This window comes from Thamnophis elegans, chromosome 16, assembly GCF_009769535.1.
Source record: "Thamnophis elegans isolate rThaEle1 chromosome 16, rThaEle1.pri, whole genome shotgun sequence".
Classification (NCBI taxonomy): Eukaryota; Metazoa; Chordata; class Lepidosauria; order Squamata; family Colubridae; genus Thamnophis; species Thamnophis elegans.
In genome coordinates, this window is record NC_045556.1 from 12,173,290 (window position 1) to 12,194,612 (window position 21,323).

General features: G+C 43.4%; 1 protein-coding gene across 1 annotated transcript in view; it reads right to left on the minus strand.

The window, feature by feature from the left end:
* Positions 1–21,323, minus strand: part of IL16 (interleukin 16) — a 40,647-nt gene that overhangs the window by 7,952 nt on the left and 11,372 nt on the right. Inside the window, exons 6-15 of the mRNA XM_032232824.1 lie at positions 19,256–19,366; positions 17,771–17,885; positions 17,429–17,502; positions 16,657–16,873; positions 15,668–15,785; positions 12,939–13,071; positions 10,958–11,045; positions 8,858–9,327; positions 4,892–5,030; positions 2,586–3,696 (exon numbers count right to left, since the gene is read on the minus strand). Coding sequence (XP_032088715.1) covers positions 2,586–3,696; positions 4,892–5,030; positions 8,858–9,327; positions 10,958–11,045; positions 12,939–13,071; positions 15,668–15,785; positions 16,657–16,873; positions 17,429–17,502; positions 17,771–17,885; positions 19,256–19,366 — 2,576 coding nt within the window. The remainder of the gene's footprint in view (positions 1–2,585; positions 3,697–4,891; positions 5,031–8,857; positions 9,328–10,957; positions 11,046–12,938; positions 13,072–15,667; positions 15,786–16,656; positions 16,874–17,428; positions 17,503–17,770; positions 17,886–19,255; positions 19,367–21,323) is intronic.

Sequence of the window (21,323 nt, forward strand, 5' to 3'; positions counted from 1 at the left end):
GAATTGCAACATAGGAACTGGTGTCAAAATAAACAGTTTTCCAAGCAATTACTATATCTGAACTTTCAAACCAAGTTAGGAAAATCCCTATTTCAAGTTGTGGTTTCTATGGCCAATTTTTCTACAGAGAGACCTAATTGGAGAAAATTTGGAAGTTTCCAAGTTTCCTTTCATTGGGTTGTTGTTGAATAATTCATTCACAGCAAGGACAGGGCCAGTGGTGGGACTGAAAAATGTTATCAACCAGTTCTCTGCCTGGTTGCTGGGTGGGCATCACCATGGTGGGCATGACCTACTCGGCCTCCTGCACATGGGGGGGCAAGCGTTTTCAACCTGCCCTGGGCTCCGGAAGCTTTCTCCGAGCCTCCAGGAGGGCGAAAATGGCCTCTCCTGTGCTCCAGAGGCCCTCGGGAGGCTGGAAATGGGCCCATTTCTGGACTTCTGGGAGGCCCATTTTTCGCCCTCCCAGAGCCTTACATGGCATGATGAATGGGCCACATGGAGACTCTTGGGAGAGGCGGGGCAAGGTGGGGGGGAGGCCAGCCAGTTCTTGCAACTATCGGTTCCGGATGTAAAATCATGTGTTTCACCCAAACTGGTGTGAACCAGCTGAATCCCACCCCTAGACAGGGCTGAAATTAAAAAAGCTAAATAATCCTAAATAATAATAGCCAAACTGTTCTTTGTGACCTCATGTCAACAAAACATTGCTAAGGCAACCTTAAGAAAGGATCTGACAACAAGATGAGCCCAAGGAGAACTGAACAACTTCTAAAATAACATAGAATGTTGGATGCTGCAGGAATGGAAGGTAAAAACTGGGCCTGTTAAAAAAAAGGCTAAAGTAACAGCAACTCGGTCAAAGTTTGTTAATCAGAGACATTTCATTACTTGTCCAAGTCTCTTCATCAGTCAAAATTTAAAAAAATTAGTTAGACAGAGAGTCATTGGAATGTACCAACTCTTGCCCCATCAGCTGAAGGGTTTCCCCCCAAAAATGTTGATATGTTGATGAAAACTCAATCATCCAGGCCAAAAGTATCTTAAAAAGGTTAAATTCATGGCAACTGGACCAAAGTTTACTACGTAATCTAAGACCTTTCATTACTTATCCAAGGATCTTCATTAATCATTTGTATGTATATATGCAAAGAGTTAGAGAGTCATTGGAACGTACCAACTCTTGCCACATCAACTGCAGGGGTTTCTTCCCAAAATGCATTGAAATATGTCAGTGAAAAAAATGGGCCATCTTTCAGACTGCTGGCATTGGCTCAACAGAAACAGTCTGCCTCAAAATTTCCATGGACAACCCACAGCTACTCTTCTAGGGACAATTCCCATTGCAACTGATCCAAAGACAGAAGACTGCTACAAGAAATTCATTTTACAAACCAAGAGAATTCTAGAGGAATTCTAAAGGAGGGAAGTTGGTGTTTCTACACTTTGTCAGGAACAATGCAGTCGCTCCTTTTTTTTTTAATCATCTCTTCAGCAACCTCCCATCTGCCTGGCTTTCCTAAAAATAACCCCTGAGGTAGACCTCCTACCACTTCCAGCAATAAATTGAATAAAGAAAGCACAGCAGATTTTAATAGTCCAATATTGACAGCTCTCCAATTATTCTTTGTTTTCCGAGAATATCAGAAACATCCCATCAGCTGTTGGGATGCCTGGCCTAACCAAGACTTTTGTCCTTCCCTTCTGAGGGAAACCATGGATTAAAAATTTGAAAGGCGCAGCATACTAAGCCGGAGTTTTTAAAATCATGATTTGTTGATCATAGCCACGGGTGTCCCAAAAAGTGCTTTCTCAAGAGGCAACTGGACTTTCTGTGTTTTTCCTTGAAGACGTTTTGCTTCTCATCCAAAAAGCTTGTTCAGTTCTGAACGTCAGAATTGAAGAAGCTTCTTGGATGAGAAGCAAAACGCCTTCAAGGAAAAACACAGACAGTCCAGTTGCTTCTTGAAAAAAAAAACACCTTTTGGGATGAGCAGGATGCCTGAGAATCTTCACAGACACATAACTACAAGATCTAGTTTATTAATAACATTAAGCCAACATAGGTAAGTGGGAGCATAATTCTAAGCCAAAACCAAAATCATATGAGAGCTTAGTATTATATGAGCATTTGTACAAAAGCTGACTTAAACTCCAAAGCAAATACTGAATGCAAGGGGTTATTTTTTTAACTAAAAGGTGTAAAGGTTCCCCTCGCACATATGTGCTAGTCGTTCCTGACTCTAGGGGACGGTGCTCATCTCTGTTTCAAAGCCAAAGAGCCAGCGCTGTCCAAAGATGTCTCCGTGGTCATGTGGCTGGCATGACTAAACACCAAAGTCGCACGGAATGCAGTTACCTTCCCAACCAAAGGTGGACCCTATTATTCTACTTGCACTTTTACATACTTTCGAACTGCTAGGTTGGCAGAAGCTGGGACAAGTAACGGGAGCTCACTCCATTACATGGCGCTAGGGATTCGAGCCACCAAACTGCCGACCTTTCTGATCAGCAAGCTCAACATCTTAGCCACTGAGGCACCGAAAAAAACACACACTTTAAAGTTACAAACCGAAAGACCTTACTTAAGAGAATAGCCAGTGTCCAGAGACTGAACTTCTCTTCCTTGAGGGACAGCAACCTTGTCTTCTTCTGGGCAAGACTCAGAAATCCCTCCGTTGGAGGTTCCGGGGCTCTTTCTAGGACACCGAGGAGACCGAGAAGGAAAGCCATCTAAGGATTTCATCAAAGCTGACGAGAAGTGATTGCTAATGGAGTAGATTTTGCTGCATTTTTCTCCCTCGGCTTTGCTTTTCAACACCTCACATGTCTGAGATGAAGTGAGCGGAAAGCTCCGTGCTCGTTGACTCGGTGCTTTTGTGACTGGTGGGTCAAGTTCCGTATTTTGTGAGGCTGGAAGATTCAAAGATGAGTCAAGACGGGGGCTGCTGCTCGTCTTTGAAATTGAAGCACATCGCTCCACGCAGGAGGAAGAAGAGGAGCCGATCTGATCTTCTCCTTGAGATGATGGCCGATGGCTGCTCTCCTCAGAACCTTGGTGGTCGATGTTGCTGGTGGAGGCCTCCTGAGGATCAAACTTGGCTGTTTGGGAATCCCGCCTGCCGGAAGGTTCTTCTTTTTGAACGGAGGGCTTCGGACTCAGCTTCCTCGTCCCCTTTTCAGGAGACTGAGGGGTGCCCAGATTTTCAAAAGAGCTAATTCTCTGCTTGATTGACGATCCTCTAGGAGATGCCCGGGTGATCTTGGTCATGGAGCCTGCCTCATTGTCCGACATGCTTTGATGCTCACTGATGCTGTTTCTGAGAGGTTTCACATCTGAACTTCCTTTCTTTAGTCCCTTGAGGCTTTGACGGAACCAAGCTGGTTTGGGTGCTACTGGTGGCCCTTTCTTCACACAGTCACCTTCTTCTGAGGTAGAAGAGGCCTTGGGATCGCTCTCCTCGGTGTCTGAGGGCTGCAGGGCCACATCCGAGCAATGCAAGGTTGCCTCACCGTCTTTGCTTTCGACGCCATGCGACATGTTTAAGTTGCACCTTTCTTCGGCCATGCTGGGGTTAAACAAGCTTTTGATGCAGTCGGAAATTCTCACCCAAGGATCTTCGGGTGTCGCCTCAAGGCTATAATCCACCCTGGCTTGTCTTCTGAGTGCAGGCCGTGCAGAGGAGTCTGCCTTCCCTAAAACGCACCAGAGGGTTAACAAAATGTCAGCTCTTGCCAATGGGATCGTTCTTTTTTTATCTTTAATTTTTTTTAATTCATTTCATATTAAAATATCGGACGCAGTGCAACCATCCTGGCATTATCTCCACCATACACACTAAAATATAGAACAAATATCATATATACTCATCATACCTGACTAAGTATATACAATTATTCTGCCCAATATAATCATTTATATTTACACATATGACAACACATTTCGGGTCTACAAATCCTGTTTATTTCCTGTTTCAACTCCCACCTCTCAGTTCCAACCACTGGTAAAAACTATTCCATATATCAGGATATTCTGTCTCTCCTTTATTCTTGAATTCTAACGTCAATCTAACCATTTCCGCGCAATCCAAAACTTTCTTTATTATCTCTCTTTCTAAAGGTATATTTTTGCTTTTTCATTGTTGGGCATACACCATTCTCACTGCTGTTATAACGTGTAGTATTAAATATGTTGACCCTTTACTGTAGCCCTCTGTTATAATTCCTAATAAAAATAATTCTGGTTTAAATTCTAATCTTTGTCCAACCATTGTTTCTAACCACACCTGAATCCGTCGCCAAAATTCCTTTGCTTTTTTGCATCGTTCTGAATTCAAAATTGCCCTACAGGATTACAGTTCATGCATGCTTGCGAGCAAGTATCAAGCAAACTCAGTTATACCTACGGAACTGTGCAGAAATTGGTTTGCGTGTGCCAGTAACAATCCTGGAACTTTACAAGTGCTCCCATGCAATCCTATGCCTATGAGTGAAATTTATTTCTAACGAAGCCAAAACCTGAGAAAATCTCTTTCAAGTTGAGATGTCCGGGCAGTTTTTATGGCAGCAAAAGAGAAGAAATGTTGTTATCTTCTATTTGCTGAGGGATCTCTAGATAGACAGTTACTAACTCACATAGTCGTGCAGTTGGATCATCCCATTTCATTCATGCATTGATTTTGAGCACAATCCTGGAGAGATTTATTCAGATCGTTTGCAGAAAACTGCATGCCATTCTGCAATCTTGGTCATGATAACAATCGCTTGCCCAGGATTGCAAAGCTGGAATTTGCACAATAACTCCTACGTCAGTGCTAACCAAGGAATCTCCTTTTCCAAAGGAGACTCCGTGGTTAGCACTGACTTTCCATGGCAGGCAAACAAATCGTACCTTGGCTGCTTTTCTTTTCGTGATCTGCAGCTCCTGAGGATACCTTCTGCTGCTCTGCAGCTCGTGGAGCCAAAGAACTTGCAAATGTGCCGTGTGTTACAACCGTCTTATTTCTCAGCCGCAGCAGGTCCCCAACTTCCTGCCGACAAAACAGGAAGCACAAAGCGGACAACACTGAGTTGCATCAAACTGCATTTTCTGGTATAATCTAGAGAAACATAAAAGGTTTCATCTGGGACTCAGATTGGAACCAGGTTGGGTTTTCAAGTCTGACAAATGATGCTGTTAGTTCAGCTTTATGCCATTAGATTCTTTAAATAACCCTCAGTCAGGATTTAGTTTAATACTGACTTATCTAATCACTGGGTTATACACAGGATTTTCTTCTCTCTCTCTTTTTTTAACCATGTGTCATTTTTTGCCAGATTTTAAAATCCTTTGCAATCCATTCCTAAGCATTTAAAAAAAGAATATCAAAATAGGGACTTGATTTGCCCATGGACTTCTGGAAAAATAAAAACGATGCTTTCAGAGCCTTAAATTATGTTGAAATATTCCCCCCCCCACACACCCCTCCAGATCACATTTAATTTCCTTTCACTGAAAGGGGAAGAGAATGTCGGTGAAATGTTATTGGGCAAAGTGTGGTTTTCTTGCTCTTTTTCAGTTTTCAGAAAGCCCCGTGTGAATGTCGTGTCTTTTCTTGGAGAAATTAACAAAGGAGAAATTTCCTGGCAGTGAGAACAATTAACCAGTGGAACGACTTGCCTCCAGAAGTTGTGCATGCTCCATCACTGGAGGTTTTTAAGAAGAGACTGGACAGACTGGAGAGCCATTTGTGTGAATTGGTATAGGGTCTCCTGCTTGAGCAGGGGGTTGGACTAGAAGACCTCCACGGTCCCTTCCAACTCTGTTATTCTGTTATTCTTATACAACCCTTAATGGTTTAGAATAGAATAACAGAGTTGGAAGGGACCTTGGAGGTCTTCGAGTCCAACCCCCTGCTTATGCCACTTCAGACAAATGGTTAGCCAACATCTATTTAAATATTTCCAGTGTTGGAGCAGTCATAACTCCTGGAGGCAAGTTGTTCCACAGATTAATTGTTCTAACTTTTAACTCTTCTAATTTTTACTCTCTGCCTTCCCTTTCAATCCCAAAGGAAAACATTAACAGAAAACACTTCTAATGGGGGTTCTTTCAGTGTGACAGAAAGAAATTAAAGAGAAAACATATCTTCACTCCAGTAAGAAAGTCATGTCAAAAGCACCAAGAGAAATTTGACAGAAATTCTCAAGGAAGCATAAGGTCGGAAAACAGGCAAGCTTCAAAAAAGACTCTTCAGAATTAAACATTAGCTCAAATTAACTTAGAACAGTTAACAGATCAAAGCTGTTTAAATATCTACATGTGAATAACCCCATAGTTTTATCTGATATCTTAAGTGCTCATATTTTTATATGGGTAGATACGAAAGGAGATTCTAATTGAAGTTTCAATAGGATATTTGGGATAGATCAAAGGAGAATCCTAAAGTGTCTAAAGGTTTTGTCTTTTTTTAAGAGCAGAGTTGTGGACCTTAGAAATAGAATTATTTTGCCACTAATAACTAATCATTGCAGGTCTTACATATTTAATTATCTCATTTGTGGTCCTCTGCACATGAGATGAAACTTCACAAATTACTGATATTCTTGCTTATCATTATTTCTTTGAAACACCCCCCCCCCATCACAAAAAAATGTACTACAGAAGTCTAATATGATCCAGTTTTTAACCTTGAACTAAGCTGTAAGGAAGGGGTTCATGTGTTCTGTGAATCCCAACAAGAAATAAGACTATCTATATTTAAATAATCTGCAGTACTCATTTTTATGAATATATGCAGAGGCATGATTTAAAATAAAGCAATAAAAGGAAGTTCAAATCTTTTATACTATATTTAACTCTGAAACTCTTGACATTCTGTGAATTTAGGTGCTTTCCTGCCATCCTAGGGTTACTGGTTTTATTTTTATTTTATTTTTTGCATGCTTTGCATATATCACTTGATATTTTCCTTTTCTGCACTCCAGATACTTGGAGATAAAGTCTAGTTCCTTTTCCCCTGCTATTGTCTTCTCAATTTCTTTTTTTAATTTTTAATTTTGAAGAAGCCCGCAGTCAGTGTTCCCACATACAGAAGGGATTTTTGCTTGTTCTCAGATATGGTGGTTGTTTTGAGAGACAGTTTCAGAGAGTTTTCTTTTCTTGTTTTGCAAATGCATTTTAATTTGTCATTCAATGCACCGGTTGGTTCCCACTCATCATGTTTTTGCCATCTCAAAAAGGTCAACTTCTTCTCTAAAATCGGTTATAAAGCCCGCCCTGGGGGGGGGGGAATGGTTTACATTCAGCATTGAACTGGGCCCTATTAGGATCTCAACTCTTTCAAAGCAACCTCATTGATACCACTACAATAGCTGGCATTTGTTGGGGGGTGGGGGGAGTTTCCCATGCAGGCCCAACTCCTTTGTTGGTGATATTTGGGGAGGGGATTGCTATGGGCTCAGGGCCAATTATTGTCCTTCCCCCCACCCCCCTTAACAACTTGGTTCCTTTTCCTGGCTTTTCTCCACACTGCTTATATCCCTTGACCATTTTTAATTCGGTGGCTTCAGCCTACTCTCACAGGTTTCTTGCTTAACCAACAGTTGCTTTGCCTTCAGAGTTATGATGCCCCCTGCAACCAACCGTCACATCTGGAAGCCAAATCTGGCTCTAGGTTCTGCCTCAGTTTACCTTCCCAATGTATTTATTTATTTAGTGTATTGCAAATACATGGACTTATGGTAGAGTTCAGTCCTTTGGGCCTCAAAAGGCCCATTTTGTTTATCCATTGCCATGACAACTCAGGAATTCTACCAAGAAGTCTGGCTGCCAACTGTCGTTAACTGCCAATTTTCCAATGCTGCCCATTTTTGCCAGTCGCTTGGTTGACACTACCTTGCTATCCAGGAAGAGGCGAATGAACATCACACCCCCAATCACACCTTCCCATTAAGCAACTGAGTCAGAAGACCATTTAATGATTTTTGAAGCCATCTCTTCCTTGGAGTAGTTTCAGATTTTTGCTTCAGATTTTGGTAGGTTTTGAATGGCTTGAATGGATGCTTCCAGCCATTCCTGTGGAGTGAGATATTCTGTTTCTGGGCCTTCAACAGCAATATGATTTGGGGATATCTTCACCCAGTCATCCACATCTCCCCTTGAATGCTTCAGGATGTTCCTTCTGAGACTCCATACTCCCAGAGAATGACCCTCTTACTGGTTTATAAAAATCTGCTCTCACGCTTTTTAGACATTTATTAAGCTATTTTGCCTGGATTCTCTACAACTTTTCATTTGGAGATTGCCTAAAGACATTTGAAGCCATTCCTTCTTTAAGAATATCCCAGTCCACGATGCTCCTTTTTTAAAAAGAGGTTCTCGCTGGCCATTCATGTGGAGTCAAATAATGTGTTTCTGGGCCTGCAAGAGTGATATGATTTGGGGATATCGTCACCCCGTCATCCACATCACCTTCAACAGGATGTTCTTTCTGAAATTTCATCCAGGTGTTTACAAGCCATACTCCCAGAGACACCCTTACTGGTTTATAAAAATCTGCTTTCATGCTTTTTAGGCATTTATGAAGCCATCCCAATACATTTTGCCTGGATTCTTTCGAGTTTTTGGTTGGGAGATTGTCTAATGATACTTTAAGCCATTCCTTGTTTATATGATATTCCAGTCCATGATGCTTCCTTTTTTAAAGAGGTTCTCACTGCTTTTGTGGTGCTGTACTATCTACACATGTTTGCTGGGGGGCTCACAAAGTCTATTTTGAACTCTCTACTTCTAGATGATACAGTTGTTCTTCCTCAGTAGTTTCTCTCCATTGTTGGCATTTTTTAGCCCCTTCTGTCCACCAGAAGCCTGTCTTACCTGAGTGTTTGAAGATGGTGGGACTTCACTCTCATGCAGGTTGGGTCTCTCTTTCATCTCTCTGATCATCTGCTCATTATCAGGACAATCCTGTTTGAAATACTTCCGTGGTGGAGGTTTGGGTTTGAATGACCTGGGTTTCCTAACCAGGATCTCTGTGCATTTTTTAGTCGTATGTGGTGAAAGGGGACGGGCGCCTTGAGATGCTGATGGGGAAGACTCATTTCGCAAACTCATTTCAGAAAATGAATGTCGGGAGCCCGGTGGCTGCGTAATTGCTACATCCAGATGATGTTCTTTTCCTTGGCCATTGGTCAACTGATAAAGAAGGCCATTTCCACAAGACGACCTGGGGTTGTAACTGCTATCGCTGCTGGAACGGATCATTGGCTTTTGGGAAGGATGGTTGAGGTGAGCGTCATTCTTCTCCAAATATTTTTCACAGGGAGATTTCTTAAGCCAACTGCCACCTACATTGAAAGTAGAACACAGCACAGTCAAACATGGCACAGAAGAGATATGGGATAATGGCTAAAATCCAAAGACTTTCATAAATAGTGCACCCCAAAGTGTCTGGGATTTGTGTAAGGACTTCAGTAGCCTCACACAGCTATTTGTATGGCAAAACAGGAAGGTTTCAAAAAGTCTATGCCTGTCATGCCCTCGTTGGAGCCTGAATCTGTGGGGGAAGACGAGCTGGAACCTGAACTGACAGAGATTGAGGGGGTGGCTTCATTGTCTTCAGAAAAAAATGGAGAAGACCAGGAACTTTCAGGATTAGGACAGATTATAGGCAGGAAGAACAGAGCCAGGATGAACATGAGGGACAGAGGTCAGGTGAAGAGCAAGGACCACCCCCTCCTGATCCAAGGGCTTGGAGAGTGGAGAGAAGGCACGAACAGCACAGATTGAGCAAGCTACTCCGGAGAAAAGTGCCCTGCCCATCTTCATAAGGCGCACCTGGGGAATGAGATTTAAGGAGATGCTGTGGGGAGGAGCTATTGTTGGGAACAAACACTGAGTTCCTGAAGTGTTGTGTGCCAAAGTTTGAACTTTCCAAGAGTCCTTGCATTTCTTCTGGCGTTCTGGACTAATTACCTGGATCTTTTGCTTCCTGAACTCCTTGATTTGCCAAATAACTTTGAATTTATTGCTTTACAGCCTTGGTGCAGACAGTACTGGGCTGGACTAATTGCAGCCAGAGGCTGCTTGAGGTTTGCGTGGGGGTTTGTTATCACTCTGCTCTGGGACTTGCCAGAAACGTGGAAGTGTTTGTAGAAATTTTGAGCAATTTCCTGTCGCTAACGTCGAGTTATATTGAGCAGATATATTCTCATTGTGCCCAGAGAGAGAAACAGCTGCCTCTACCTAGGATTGAACTAACAGCCTCCTGATTGTCAGGCAAGAACTCCGCCTCTAGGCCACCGTGCCACTCCCACAAATCACTGTATGTCAAGGAACTAATCTAAATTCCTTCTTGTTATTGATAACTATCCAATATGGCATTGATTTTACCTTATACTCTACTTAAAATTAATACCTGCTTTATGAATACAAAAATAACGCCACATTTATTACTTTTTTTAAAATTCCTATTACAGTTGCTCAATGAACAATTAAGGTTATCTTGGTGAAGGTTAAGGTGATGGTTCCTATCAGGAGAGGAGTCGTTTCTTATTTTGCGGTCTGAAAGTCTGAAAATCTTGGGAGTTTTGATGCAATGATATTATCAAAAAAGATGCATTTCGACTCGATTTTTCTGGCTTTGGGTGAACTGGAGAGGGTTACATGTTACAAAATAGGGATGCTATATGCTGAAAGTTCTAACTCTCTCTTACATCTTATGAGGACAAAGGAGAAATCCCCTTAAATCAGTTTAGGTCCAGATTGAGGGACCTGCTGGACTGTATTTTCAAAGCTTCAGCTCACTCTTGTTTGTTATTTTGTCCCAGAGGATCTAGTTCTCTCTGTGTGGTATCTGGGTACCAATTCTGGTAACAGGCTGATGGACCAAAAAGGTCTCTAAATTGATTTGGCCTGGTTGGATGCTTTTAAAAAGATGGCAAATTCTTCATATCTAAATGGAGGGGAATTCCTTACCTTCTGTATTCCAATGGAATTTGTCTCTTTCTAGCTTGTTGCTTTCCATGGCATTGAAAACGGCATCCTTGAGCTGCTGTTCAGACACCTGCAATAGGCCACCAAACCAGGATAAAAACTTTAAAGTTTGGCAAGTTTGCTTTTTATTTCCATTTCCGCAATACTTTGTAATCACACTTTGAAGTCTCCCCTGGAACTATGGGTGGGTTTCACTATTACATTCTGAAATTCAGCCTTTTTTGCCCAAGGTTTAGGTAAAGATATCTGTTCTGACCCCCACCTTGTCCGTTCAGAAACGAAAGCCAAACAGAACGCTCAAAGGAATGTTTTCTTTCATCAGTCCCGGCTCTTGCTGGCTGCGAGCCCAAAATAAACACAGATAATTGCTCTGGCAAAAGTCCTATAACTCCTAAACTACTGCAAAACAGGATCATATAAATCAAGTCACTTATCCAAGTTGGCTTTACTCGATGTTTGCACGCGAACGGGGAACGTTGACTTCTGCAACCAGGGCGTGGCACCATCAGTCTCTTTTATCAGCAGGAGGAGATCCTAACGAGCAACAGCTGCTCGTTATCATCTCCTGTAAGTCCTCAATTGTTCCTTACGTTGATCAGCCCTTCTCCTGCGTGCATCCCGAAACAACTCACAGGAGGTTTCTGTGTCAGCCTCTCTTGTCTCCTCCCCACTGATCCAAGGCTCAGTCGTTACCTGGGGACCAACTAGTCTCTCTGTGCCCTGCTCGGAGTCAGAACCCTGTCCAAGGTCCTCCTCCTCCTCCAGGCCTGACTCATAGGGCCCCTCGCTGTCAGAGTCTGATAGCAGCTCCAAAGGCTCCTGCCGAGCCACAACAGATATCTAAAGGGGGTTGCTTGCTCAATGTTTCATGCCAAGACTTGTTAACAAGTCAACTTTTTGACCTAATGCAAATTGACCATCTGCAATTCTTTCAGGAAAGTTTTATATACAGCTTTTTGCAGGACGTTGGGTCCAAAAACAAGCAGTATACTTCGGAAAACACAGTATTAGGGCTTCTTAAACACAGCTTCTTAAAACCACTGCATCTTTTTCCCCGAAAAGAGATGCAGCTGCTTTAAGGAGTTTCACAGAGTTGCTATATGCATGTCTGATGCGCTCCAAAGCATCTGTACCCTTTCGGCTTTGAAGTGCTACACAATATTAATTGTAAGTAATAAGAATTAAGCTATATGGTTGCTGTTAAGGGACAAAACAATGGAAGAAAGAGAATGGCCAAGAAGTTCTAAAGATGCCGGTAGACACCTTTGCAAGGATATAGGCCTCAGCAGGTGCCTGATGAAACTGAGACCTGACTTAGGTTCTCCACAGTAGAAAGACATCTTGGTATTGGAGGGTAGGTGGTTGGCTTTGAGGGGGAGGTTATTTTGACAGTAGTCCTATCAGAGGTGGGTTCCTACCAGTTCGCACCTATTCGGTAAAACCGGTTCGTCAAATCTACTGAACCGGTTAGAAGAGGTTCCACCAGTGGATCCAGAAAGCAGGCCACACCTACAGAAGAGGTTCCAAAAATGTTTGAGGTCCACCACTGGTCCTTGGATATGATTATTCTACACTATCATGCTCATATTTATAAAACTCAGTGCCTCTGTGAAAGGTAAGGATGACTACTGAGTTTGTGGTGCAATCAGAACATTGCGTGTGTTGAAGTTGTTTTAATGCAAACCAAAGATGCCTTTTAAAAAACAAGTTTACATCATATTCTTATGCATGCCAGTGCTGTGTGTGAGGTAATTTAAGGTGGTTCTGACAAGTGTCATTGGCATCTTCGTATCCGGTCACATGGGCGGCAAGCCACTCCCATCTGGTCACATGGCCGGCAAGCCACTCCCACAAAGGAGGCCACACCCACAGAGTCGGTTCGAACAATTTTTGAAACCCACCACTGGTCCTATTGCTGGGGACAACATTACAATATAAAAATGCCATTCACTTTCCCTCTTACCTGTGGATCAGGATGCCTGCTAATGATAATGTGGACAATGCCAGGATTGCAGTGGCTTAGGACAGTGTGAACTTCACTAAGGGTCATTGTTTGGACGGATGCCTCATTGATTTCCACTATTTCATCTCCACCTCTTCCAGAAGATTGCCATTAAAAAGGAAAAAAAAACAAGGGTTAATCCTAGCACGGTCAACATCGTATATTTTTGCAAACCTGAAACATTACCTATGTCGTTTCTATTGGCTAATTTATGATTTCAAACAGGGATGCCTGAAGCCCAAAGAATTCTAGCTTGTTGTCTACTTTCAAATGAGTAATCCATATATAGGCAAATTAACAGATTAACAGAGTTGGAAGGTACCTATAGCAATAGCAATAGTTTCAGTTTCAGTTTCAGTTTCGGTTTATTTGTATGCCGCCCTTCTCCAGGGGGGACTCAGGGCGGCGAACAACTCAAAGGGGAAAGGGAACATAAACAACAGTACACATAATTAAAATACACGAAAAATCACACAGCCATACCAGTCGAGAGGGGAGGGGAACTCATCAACCCCAGGCCTGCCGGCACAGCCAGGTTTTGACGGCTTTCCGGAAGGCTTGGAGAGAGGTGAAGGTCCGGATCTCCGCGGGGAGTTCATTCCAAAGGGGCGGAGCTGCTACAGAGAAGGCCCTCCCCCGGGTAGTAGCCAGATGGCATTGGCTGACAGACGGAACCCGGAGGAGGCCGACCCTGTGTGATCTGACGGGTCTTTGGGAGGTAATTGGCAGCAGGCGGTCTCTCAAGTACCCAGGTCCAATACCAATAGCAATAGCAGTTAGACTTATATACCGCTTCATAGGGCTTTCAGCCCTCTCTAAGCAATTTACAGAGTCAGCCTATTGCCCCCACAGTCTGGGTCCTCATTTCACCTACCTCGGAAGGATGGAAGGCTGAGTCAACCTTGAGCCGGTGAGATTAGAACTGCTGAACTGCAGATAACAGTCAACTGAAGTGGCCTGCAGTACTGCACTCTAACCACTGTGCCACCTCGGCTCTTAATTCACCCTCCCGCCCAAGCAGGAAACCTTACACCATTTCTGACAAATGGCAGAAATGCCATTTTTGAAATGAGGCAAATTTTTGAAATTTCTGCCTCTTCTTGAGGCAGAAATGCCTCAAGAAGAGGCAGAAATGCCTCTTCTTGAAATCTTCCAGTGATGAAGCTCCCACAACTTCTGAAGGCAATTTTTGTTCCATTGGTTGATTGTCCTCACTGTCAGAAAATTTCTCCTTACTTCTAGGTTCAATCTCTCCTGGTTCAGTTTCCATCCATTATTCCTTGTCTGGGTGCTTTGGAAAATAGCTTGACCCCTTCCTCTCTGGGGCATCCCTTCAAATATTGGAAGACTGCTCTCATGTCTCGCCTGGTCCTTCTCTTCACTAGCCTACCCATGCCCAATTAAGGCAAATTACAAATTAAGGCAACAAGTTTAAAGTTCTCTCACATTCTTTTTGATATAAAGGGGACAAGTCTCTTTTTGTGAGGGTGAGGTCCAATCTTGCTGATTACCTTGTTGATTGCTTTGGAAACAACTAATGGATATCTTATTCATTTGAGAATCACCTCTCGCATTTATTTTATGTGAGGCTAAAAATTAACTAAAAAAGAGCCGAGGTGGCGCAGTGGTTAGGGTGCACTACTGCAGGCCACTTCAGCTGACTGTTATCTGCAGTTCAGCGGTTCTAATCTCACCGGCTCAAGGTTGACTCAGCCTTCCATCCTTCCGAGGTGGGTGAAATGAGGACCCAGACTGTGGGGGCCATATGCTGACTCTGTAAACCGCTTAGAGAGGGCTGAAAGCCCTATGAAGCGGTATATAAGTCTAACTGCTATTGCTATTGCTATTGCTAACTCCTTCGGGGTTAGTTGGTTGGGTCACTATTAATATAGCAATAGCACGTAAATTTATATGCCGCTTCATAGTACTTTACAGCACTTCCTGGGCAGTTTACAATGTGAGCATATTGCCACCAACAATTTGGGTCCTCATATGACATACTAATCCACCTCCCACTACATTTAAGTGTGTTATGGGAAGCAGGTCAATAGCAATTGTCTCTCTCTCTCAGGAGGCAGCAAATTTTAGAAAACAAATCATGGAATATAGTCTCTCTGCAGTTTATAGTAGCTCTAATCTTGCCCTGTTTCACTGAAGTGCAAAACGAATGAAGGCTCAGCTGAACAGAAAGTGTTAGATCAGGATTGACTCATAGTAAAGAGAAATAACATGCAGGCTCCTGTTCTTGGTTTCATCTTACTTAACTACTTCTCTAAACTTTCTCCGGATGCTCTGAGCCTTGGCCCAGAATTTAGCAACTATGTTGTGCTTACAGTTTCTTTCTTTGTTGCAACCTGGACTTTCACTTTGCAGGGGAAATGCAATATCAAGATATTTCAAGTTTAATCATGGAAGAAAGGAAAGGGGAAAGAGAAAAGGAAAGAAAGAAAGAAAGAAAGAAAGAAAGAAAGAAAGAAAGAAAGAAAGAAAGAAAGAAAGAAAAAAGATTTTGCAATGCGTGTGGATGTATTTGCCAATAATGGTTTTAAGGTATGGCTCTTTTTTTCCAGGCGAAAAGTTGGATTGGCTTTTGAGTAACCAATCAAACCTGGCACTGTTAACTCCTCACCTTTTGAAAAAGTGGGACGTGAATGTCAGAACGCTTTGGAAATTATTCGGTCTTGACATACCTGAGCCTCCCATCCATGTGAGCCACAGAGCCAGGAGAAAGAGTGTGGATGAATATTCCTGAAATGTACCGGGAACAAGGGATGCTGCACAAGCCAATGCCTAATCCCACACCAGCCTCTGGAAAACACATTAGAAAGATATGGAAAGACAAAGAGGATGTGAGCTATCTAAAGGATTAAGAAATGTGCTGTCTCCCTATATCAGGGATAGGCAACCTTAAACACTCAAAGAGCCACAAAGGTCCTAACCGGAAGCCCCTCCCATGCAACTCTGGAGACGACTGGAAGTCCGGTTCCCCCACCATAGAGTTTCCTCCTAGCACAGTGTCCCTTTTTCTCTACCTGTCCTAACTGAAAGCCCTATCAATTGTGGAGCCAACTGGAAAACTCGCTCCTTGCCATTGAGTCTCCTCCTGGCACGCCGTGCTTCGCCCTCTCCTCCAACCAGAAGCTCCTCTCAAAATTGTGGCGCCGACCGGCAACAGGGAGCCACAGCAGAGGGATGAAAGAGCCACATGCGGCTCCAGAGCTGCAGGTTGCTGACCCCTGCTCTATAGGCTCAGTCACCCTGTGTCAGTATTGAGCATGCCTCTATCCTCACCCATTCACGATTTCTGCATGCGTACCTGGTAGCTTGGCCCACACATTGTGCTAAGCTGTGGTTTGTTTTATTGTGATTTCACATGCCAGAATAGGACACACCTATTAAGACATTAAAACTGGTCGGCAAGCCAGAATAGCTGAGTAGATGTGTTGTGCTAGCCAAGCAAGTTGTTATTATTTTTATGAACCCAGTCATTATAGTAGAATGATTGCTCTCTCAACTCCTGCCAAACCAGAAGGGATTTTTGGCATAGCATCACCCAAAAAGGGTGGGGGAGAGATTCAGATTGACAATATATTTGAGCCAAAGTCTATTCTGGAAACACTTGGTTTTGGGGAGTTTTTTTTGCGGTGGGGTGGGGGGAGTATCTATATTTACTGCTCACCTTTATTTAATGAAACCTCCATCATGATCCTGTCATTGGGGTTCATGGGGTTCAGAGGAAATGCCGGGGTGCTTTCTGACCCAAAGGAGCTGCTCTCCTTGGTGATGCACATGCTGGTACTCAGAGAACGACAAAGGTGAGATGATAAATAGCTGGTGGCAGAAGATGGAGTGCTGAAGCTTGTCCGAACGGTGAGTGTGAGGAGGCCCTTCTTGGCCTGCTAGAAAGAAGGAAGCATTGTGAGAAGGAGGAGGAGGAAAACATAAGCCGGGAGGAGGGGGGTTAATACATGAAAGAGAAGGTGAAGGAGAAGCAGGGGAGGGAGAAGGAGAAGGGCAAGAGGAGAAGAAGGAATACATGAAAGAGAAGGGGAAGGAGAAGCAGAAAAGGGGAATGACAAGAGAGAGGAGGAGGAGGAAGAGGAGGAATACATGAAAGAGAAGGGGAAGGAGAAGCAGGGGAAAGGAAAGGTCAGGAAGAGGAGTAGAAACACACAAAAGAGAAGGGGAAGGAGAAGCAGAAAAGAGGAATGTCAAGAGAGAGGAGGAGAAGGAAGAGGAGGAATACATGAAAGAGAAGGGGAAGGAAAAACTGGGGAAAGGAAAGGACAATAGGAGGAGGAGGAGGAGGAGGAGGAGGAGGAGGAGGAGGAGGAGGAATACATGAAAGAGAAGGGAGCAGGGGAAGGGAAGGACAACTGAAGGGGGAGAAAGAGGAGTAGGAGGAGTAGGAGTAGAATTCATGTAAGAGAACATTGCATATGACCCATAACCTTAAATTTCTGCAAAGCTTCATGGTGTGTGAGTCCATGCATGGATTCTCCATTCAATTCTAGGATTTCATCTCCTGTTACATCAAAATAAACAATTTTATTAGCTAGTTTTTGGCACCAGCATTTCATCCACCTTTCATCAGCCAAGGTTCACCCACCCACCATTCCACTACACACACATTTCCCCCTTATGATAGTTATATCAAACCCACTAAACCCTCCCCCCCCCAAAATTTTTTTTAATTTTATTTGACCTGGAGACGTTGTCCCCTTAGGCTTCCCTTCTGTAAACCAAACTGTCTAGTTCCAACTAAGTCAAACAGAGGGATGATGTTATCCTACCTTCTTGTAACCTTCCATCTGCAGCAGCTGCTCCTCCAGGAAAGATTGTCTTCACATAGATGCCAATGGGACCGTAAATGCTGTCCTGACCACCCACAATGCTGAAACCCAGCCCCTAATGAGAGTGAACAGAGGGTGCATTTTACTTGATTAATCACCCGTTCCTTTCACTAACTGCTTCAACAAGCAATCAAAACACTTTTTATTTTTGTGAAAAGATCTTGGGAGGAAAAAATGTTTTTATTGGCCCTCAACTCTGAAAGGCACTGAGAATTTGTTCTTAAACAGCTATAGATGGATCGATGTTCCTGTTGGTTCATGATGGTTTTCCATCCACTTGAGATCATTCAAATTCCTCATGTTTCAATAATACATTAAAATCTATGTTGGGGTAGGGGGAGAATTCCTTGCTTCCTGTTTATAGTTAGAATGGACTTTTATTTTGGAATGGAGGAAAGGTCCTAATTCATTCACAGAATTAGTAGCCAATTTCAGAAGCATGTACAAAATAAGATAAAGTTAAAAGTTCCCCTCGCACATATGTGCCAGTCGTTCCCGACTATAGGGGGTGGTGCTCATCTCCGTTTCAAAGCTGAAGAGCCAGTGCTGTCCAAAGACGTCTCCGTAGTCATGTGGCTGGCATGACTAAATGCTGAAGACTGCATGGAATGCTGTTACCTTCCCACCAAAAGTGGTTCCTATTTTTTACATGCTTTCGAACTACTAGGTTGGCAGAAGCTGGGACAAGTAATGGGAGCTCACTCTGTTACATGGCACTAGGGATTCAAACCGCCGAAATGCCGACCTTTCTGATCAACAAGCTCAGCGTCTTAGCCACTGAGCCCTTCATGTACAAAATAGAGGTCCATTTTTGGACGGTTACTTTTTATGCCTTTTCGGGAACAATAAGAATAATGGCATAATGCTGCTCTTTATTGCACTGAGACCCTGATCTGTTAGGATGGAAGAGCAATCTTGAAATTTTAAACAGAAATGAAATCTTCGAGTACATGATGCAATTCTCCATTCAGACCAGCGTTTCTCAACCTTGACCACTTGAAGATGTGTTGGCTTCGACTCCCAGAATTCCTCTGTTACATATCATCGGGCAGAAGACATCAAAGTATAGCCAGCTGAACAAATAGGTTTAAAGATAGTTTCTATCCTTGGGCTGTGAGACTTTTAAATACAACCACAATCGCTCCATGCACACGCTAGGTTTTTTTAATTTTTCTTTCTTTTTTCGTTTCTGTTATAATTTTGCACCAGTGAGGTTAAAACCAATTTCGTTGTATTTAAGTACAATGGCAATAAAGTTTATACAGGTCTTCAAATAGCCCAGATTGAGAAACATGGCTGTAAACTGATCTCTCTCTAAAAAGGAAGAATGGAGTTTGAAAATGTTTGACTCCAGACAACCTTTTTTTGGTCCCAGCGTTATATCGATCATCCGAGGAAAGACCTAGGACAAAGCAAACAGCTCACCTTCCCTTGACCTTTCATTAGGACAATGTTGGAGATCATAGAAGCCTGTAAACCCGAAGATGTGGACATGAGGTGGGCAGAGCTTAGTGAGCGAGATGACCTGGAAAGAGGCTACAGTTGAAACAAACAGCAAGGAAAGGTTAATACCATACTGGAGAATTTTTTAAAAAGCAATATATATATATTCATTTAACTTGTCACAATTTTTGCTTACAATGGAGTGGTGAGTTACATGCTGGTAATACCCGTGTTTCAGTGGTGGGTTTCAATTTTTTTTAGAACCTCTTCTATAGGTGTGGCCTGCTTCATGGGAGTGGCTTGCCGGCCATGTGACTGAGTGGGAGTGGCTTGCTGGGGATGTGACTGGGTGGGCGTGGCCAACTTGTAAAATGTGGTGAAACTTACTTAACAACGCTCTTGCTTAGCAACTACAATGTTGGCTCAGAAACTCTGGCATTTGAAGCACGCAAGTCTTAAAGCTGTCAAATTACAAGACCCTTGCACTCCTAACCCTTTAGAAAAAAAAAAACCCCAGGGGTGTTCAAACTTGACAGCTTTAAGACTTGTGGACTTCAACTCCCAGAATTCCTCCTCCAGTCAGGTTGGTTCAGAAACTCTGGCATTTGAAGCACGCAAGTCTTAAAGCTGTCAAATTATAAGACCCTTGCACTCCTAACTCTTTAGAAAAAAAAACCCCAGAGGTGTTCAAAATTGACAGCTTTAAGACGTGGACTTCAACTCCCAGAATTCCTCCTCTCGCTCTTCATCTTGAGGATGTTTGGACGGGCGGGGGGGACGGAGTTGGAACCGGTTCTAAACGGCACTGTAGATTTGTGGAACCTCTTCTACAGAAGAGGTTAAAACTGGCAGGAACCCACCTGCGGTGTTTCCTCGAAAATAAAACCGGGTCTTATTTTTTGGGGGGCTCCAAAATAAGCACAAGCACTTATTGTTTTGAGGGAGGGGTGTTATTTTTTTCCATAGGTACAGGAGGCCAACTTCTCTGGTTTAGAGTGGGGCAGGAGGCTGTGTGGTGGGGCTGTGCCACCACTGCAAGGTGGGGGGGGGGGTTGGAGCTGCCCCACGCAACCCACACTGGTCTACCTCAGGGCTCCCAAAGCCAATCCATCCATGCCCCGACACCTGCCTCGCGGCCACCAACACACCACTCAGCCTCCTGCTGCATTGCGGCTGCGAGAAAGCACAAGTGGGCCAGTAGCCACATGGGCTCCGGCTGCACATGGTCGTGAGGCAGGTGTCGGGTGTGGATGACCTGAAGTAAGTTGGTGTGGGGCACCTCCATACCCCATTGCCTTACGGCTACAGTACCACAATGAGATGGAATGAATGAGTGGGTAGCCAAGGGCACAGGTTCTTATGTAGGGTTTATTCTGGGGGTAGGGCTTATTATAGGCACACACATAAAAAATGCTGGGGTGGGGGTCCACAAACTTGGCAACTTTAAGACTTGTGGACTTCAACTCCCAGAATCCTCCAGCCAGCAGAGCTGGCTGGAGGATTCTGGGAGTTGAAGTTCACAAGTCTTAAAGTTGCCAAGTTTGAAGACCTCTGGGCTTATTTTTTGGATAGGTCTTATTTTCAGGGAAACAAGGTATATGTTTCATTACTTTTCATAATCAGTGATGATTGTTCAGTAGTTATAATCTCTGAATGGCTATATTGCATCAACATCTCCTACGTTCGTGTCCTGCAGAGAATCGAATCCTGCCCTTTTTCCCCTATTTTTTTTTTAACAGATGACAAGAGGATTTGCTTTTAGAAATCTTTTCAGAGGAGAAGAATTTCCTTGGAGGGAGCCTGTTCTTGTGTTTATTTAATCAGGAAATCGCCCAGGGATGATGATGTGCATTAATGGCCGCTTCCTGATTATATCAATGCAAAAACACAGCACATAACAAATCATCTTCAATTGTTACAACACTCACTCTCCACCAGTCTCCAAGGCAGTTAGAGGGGTGTCCCGCCTTTGAAAAACAGCTGGGGAAAAAAACTCTCCTTTCCCTGGATAAATTCAGGGGGGGCGAAACTACCCACCCAATTTTGGGGC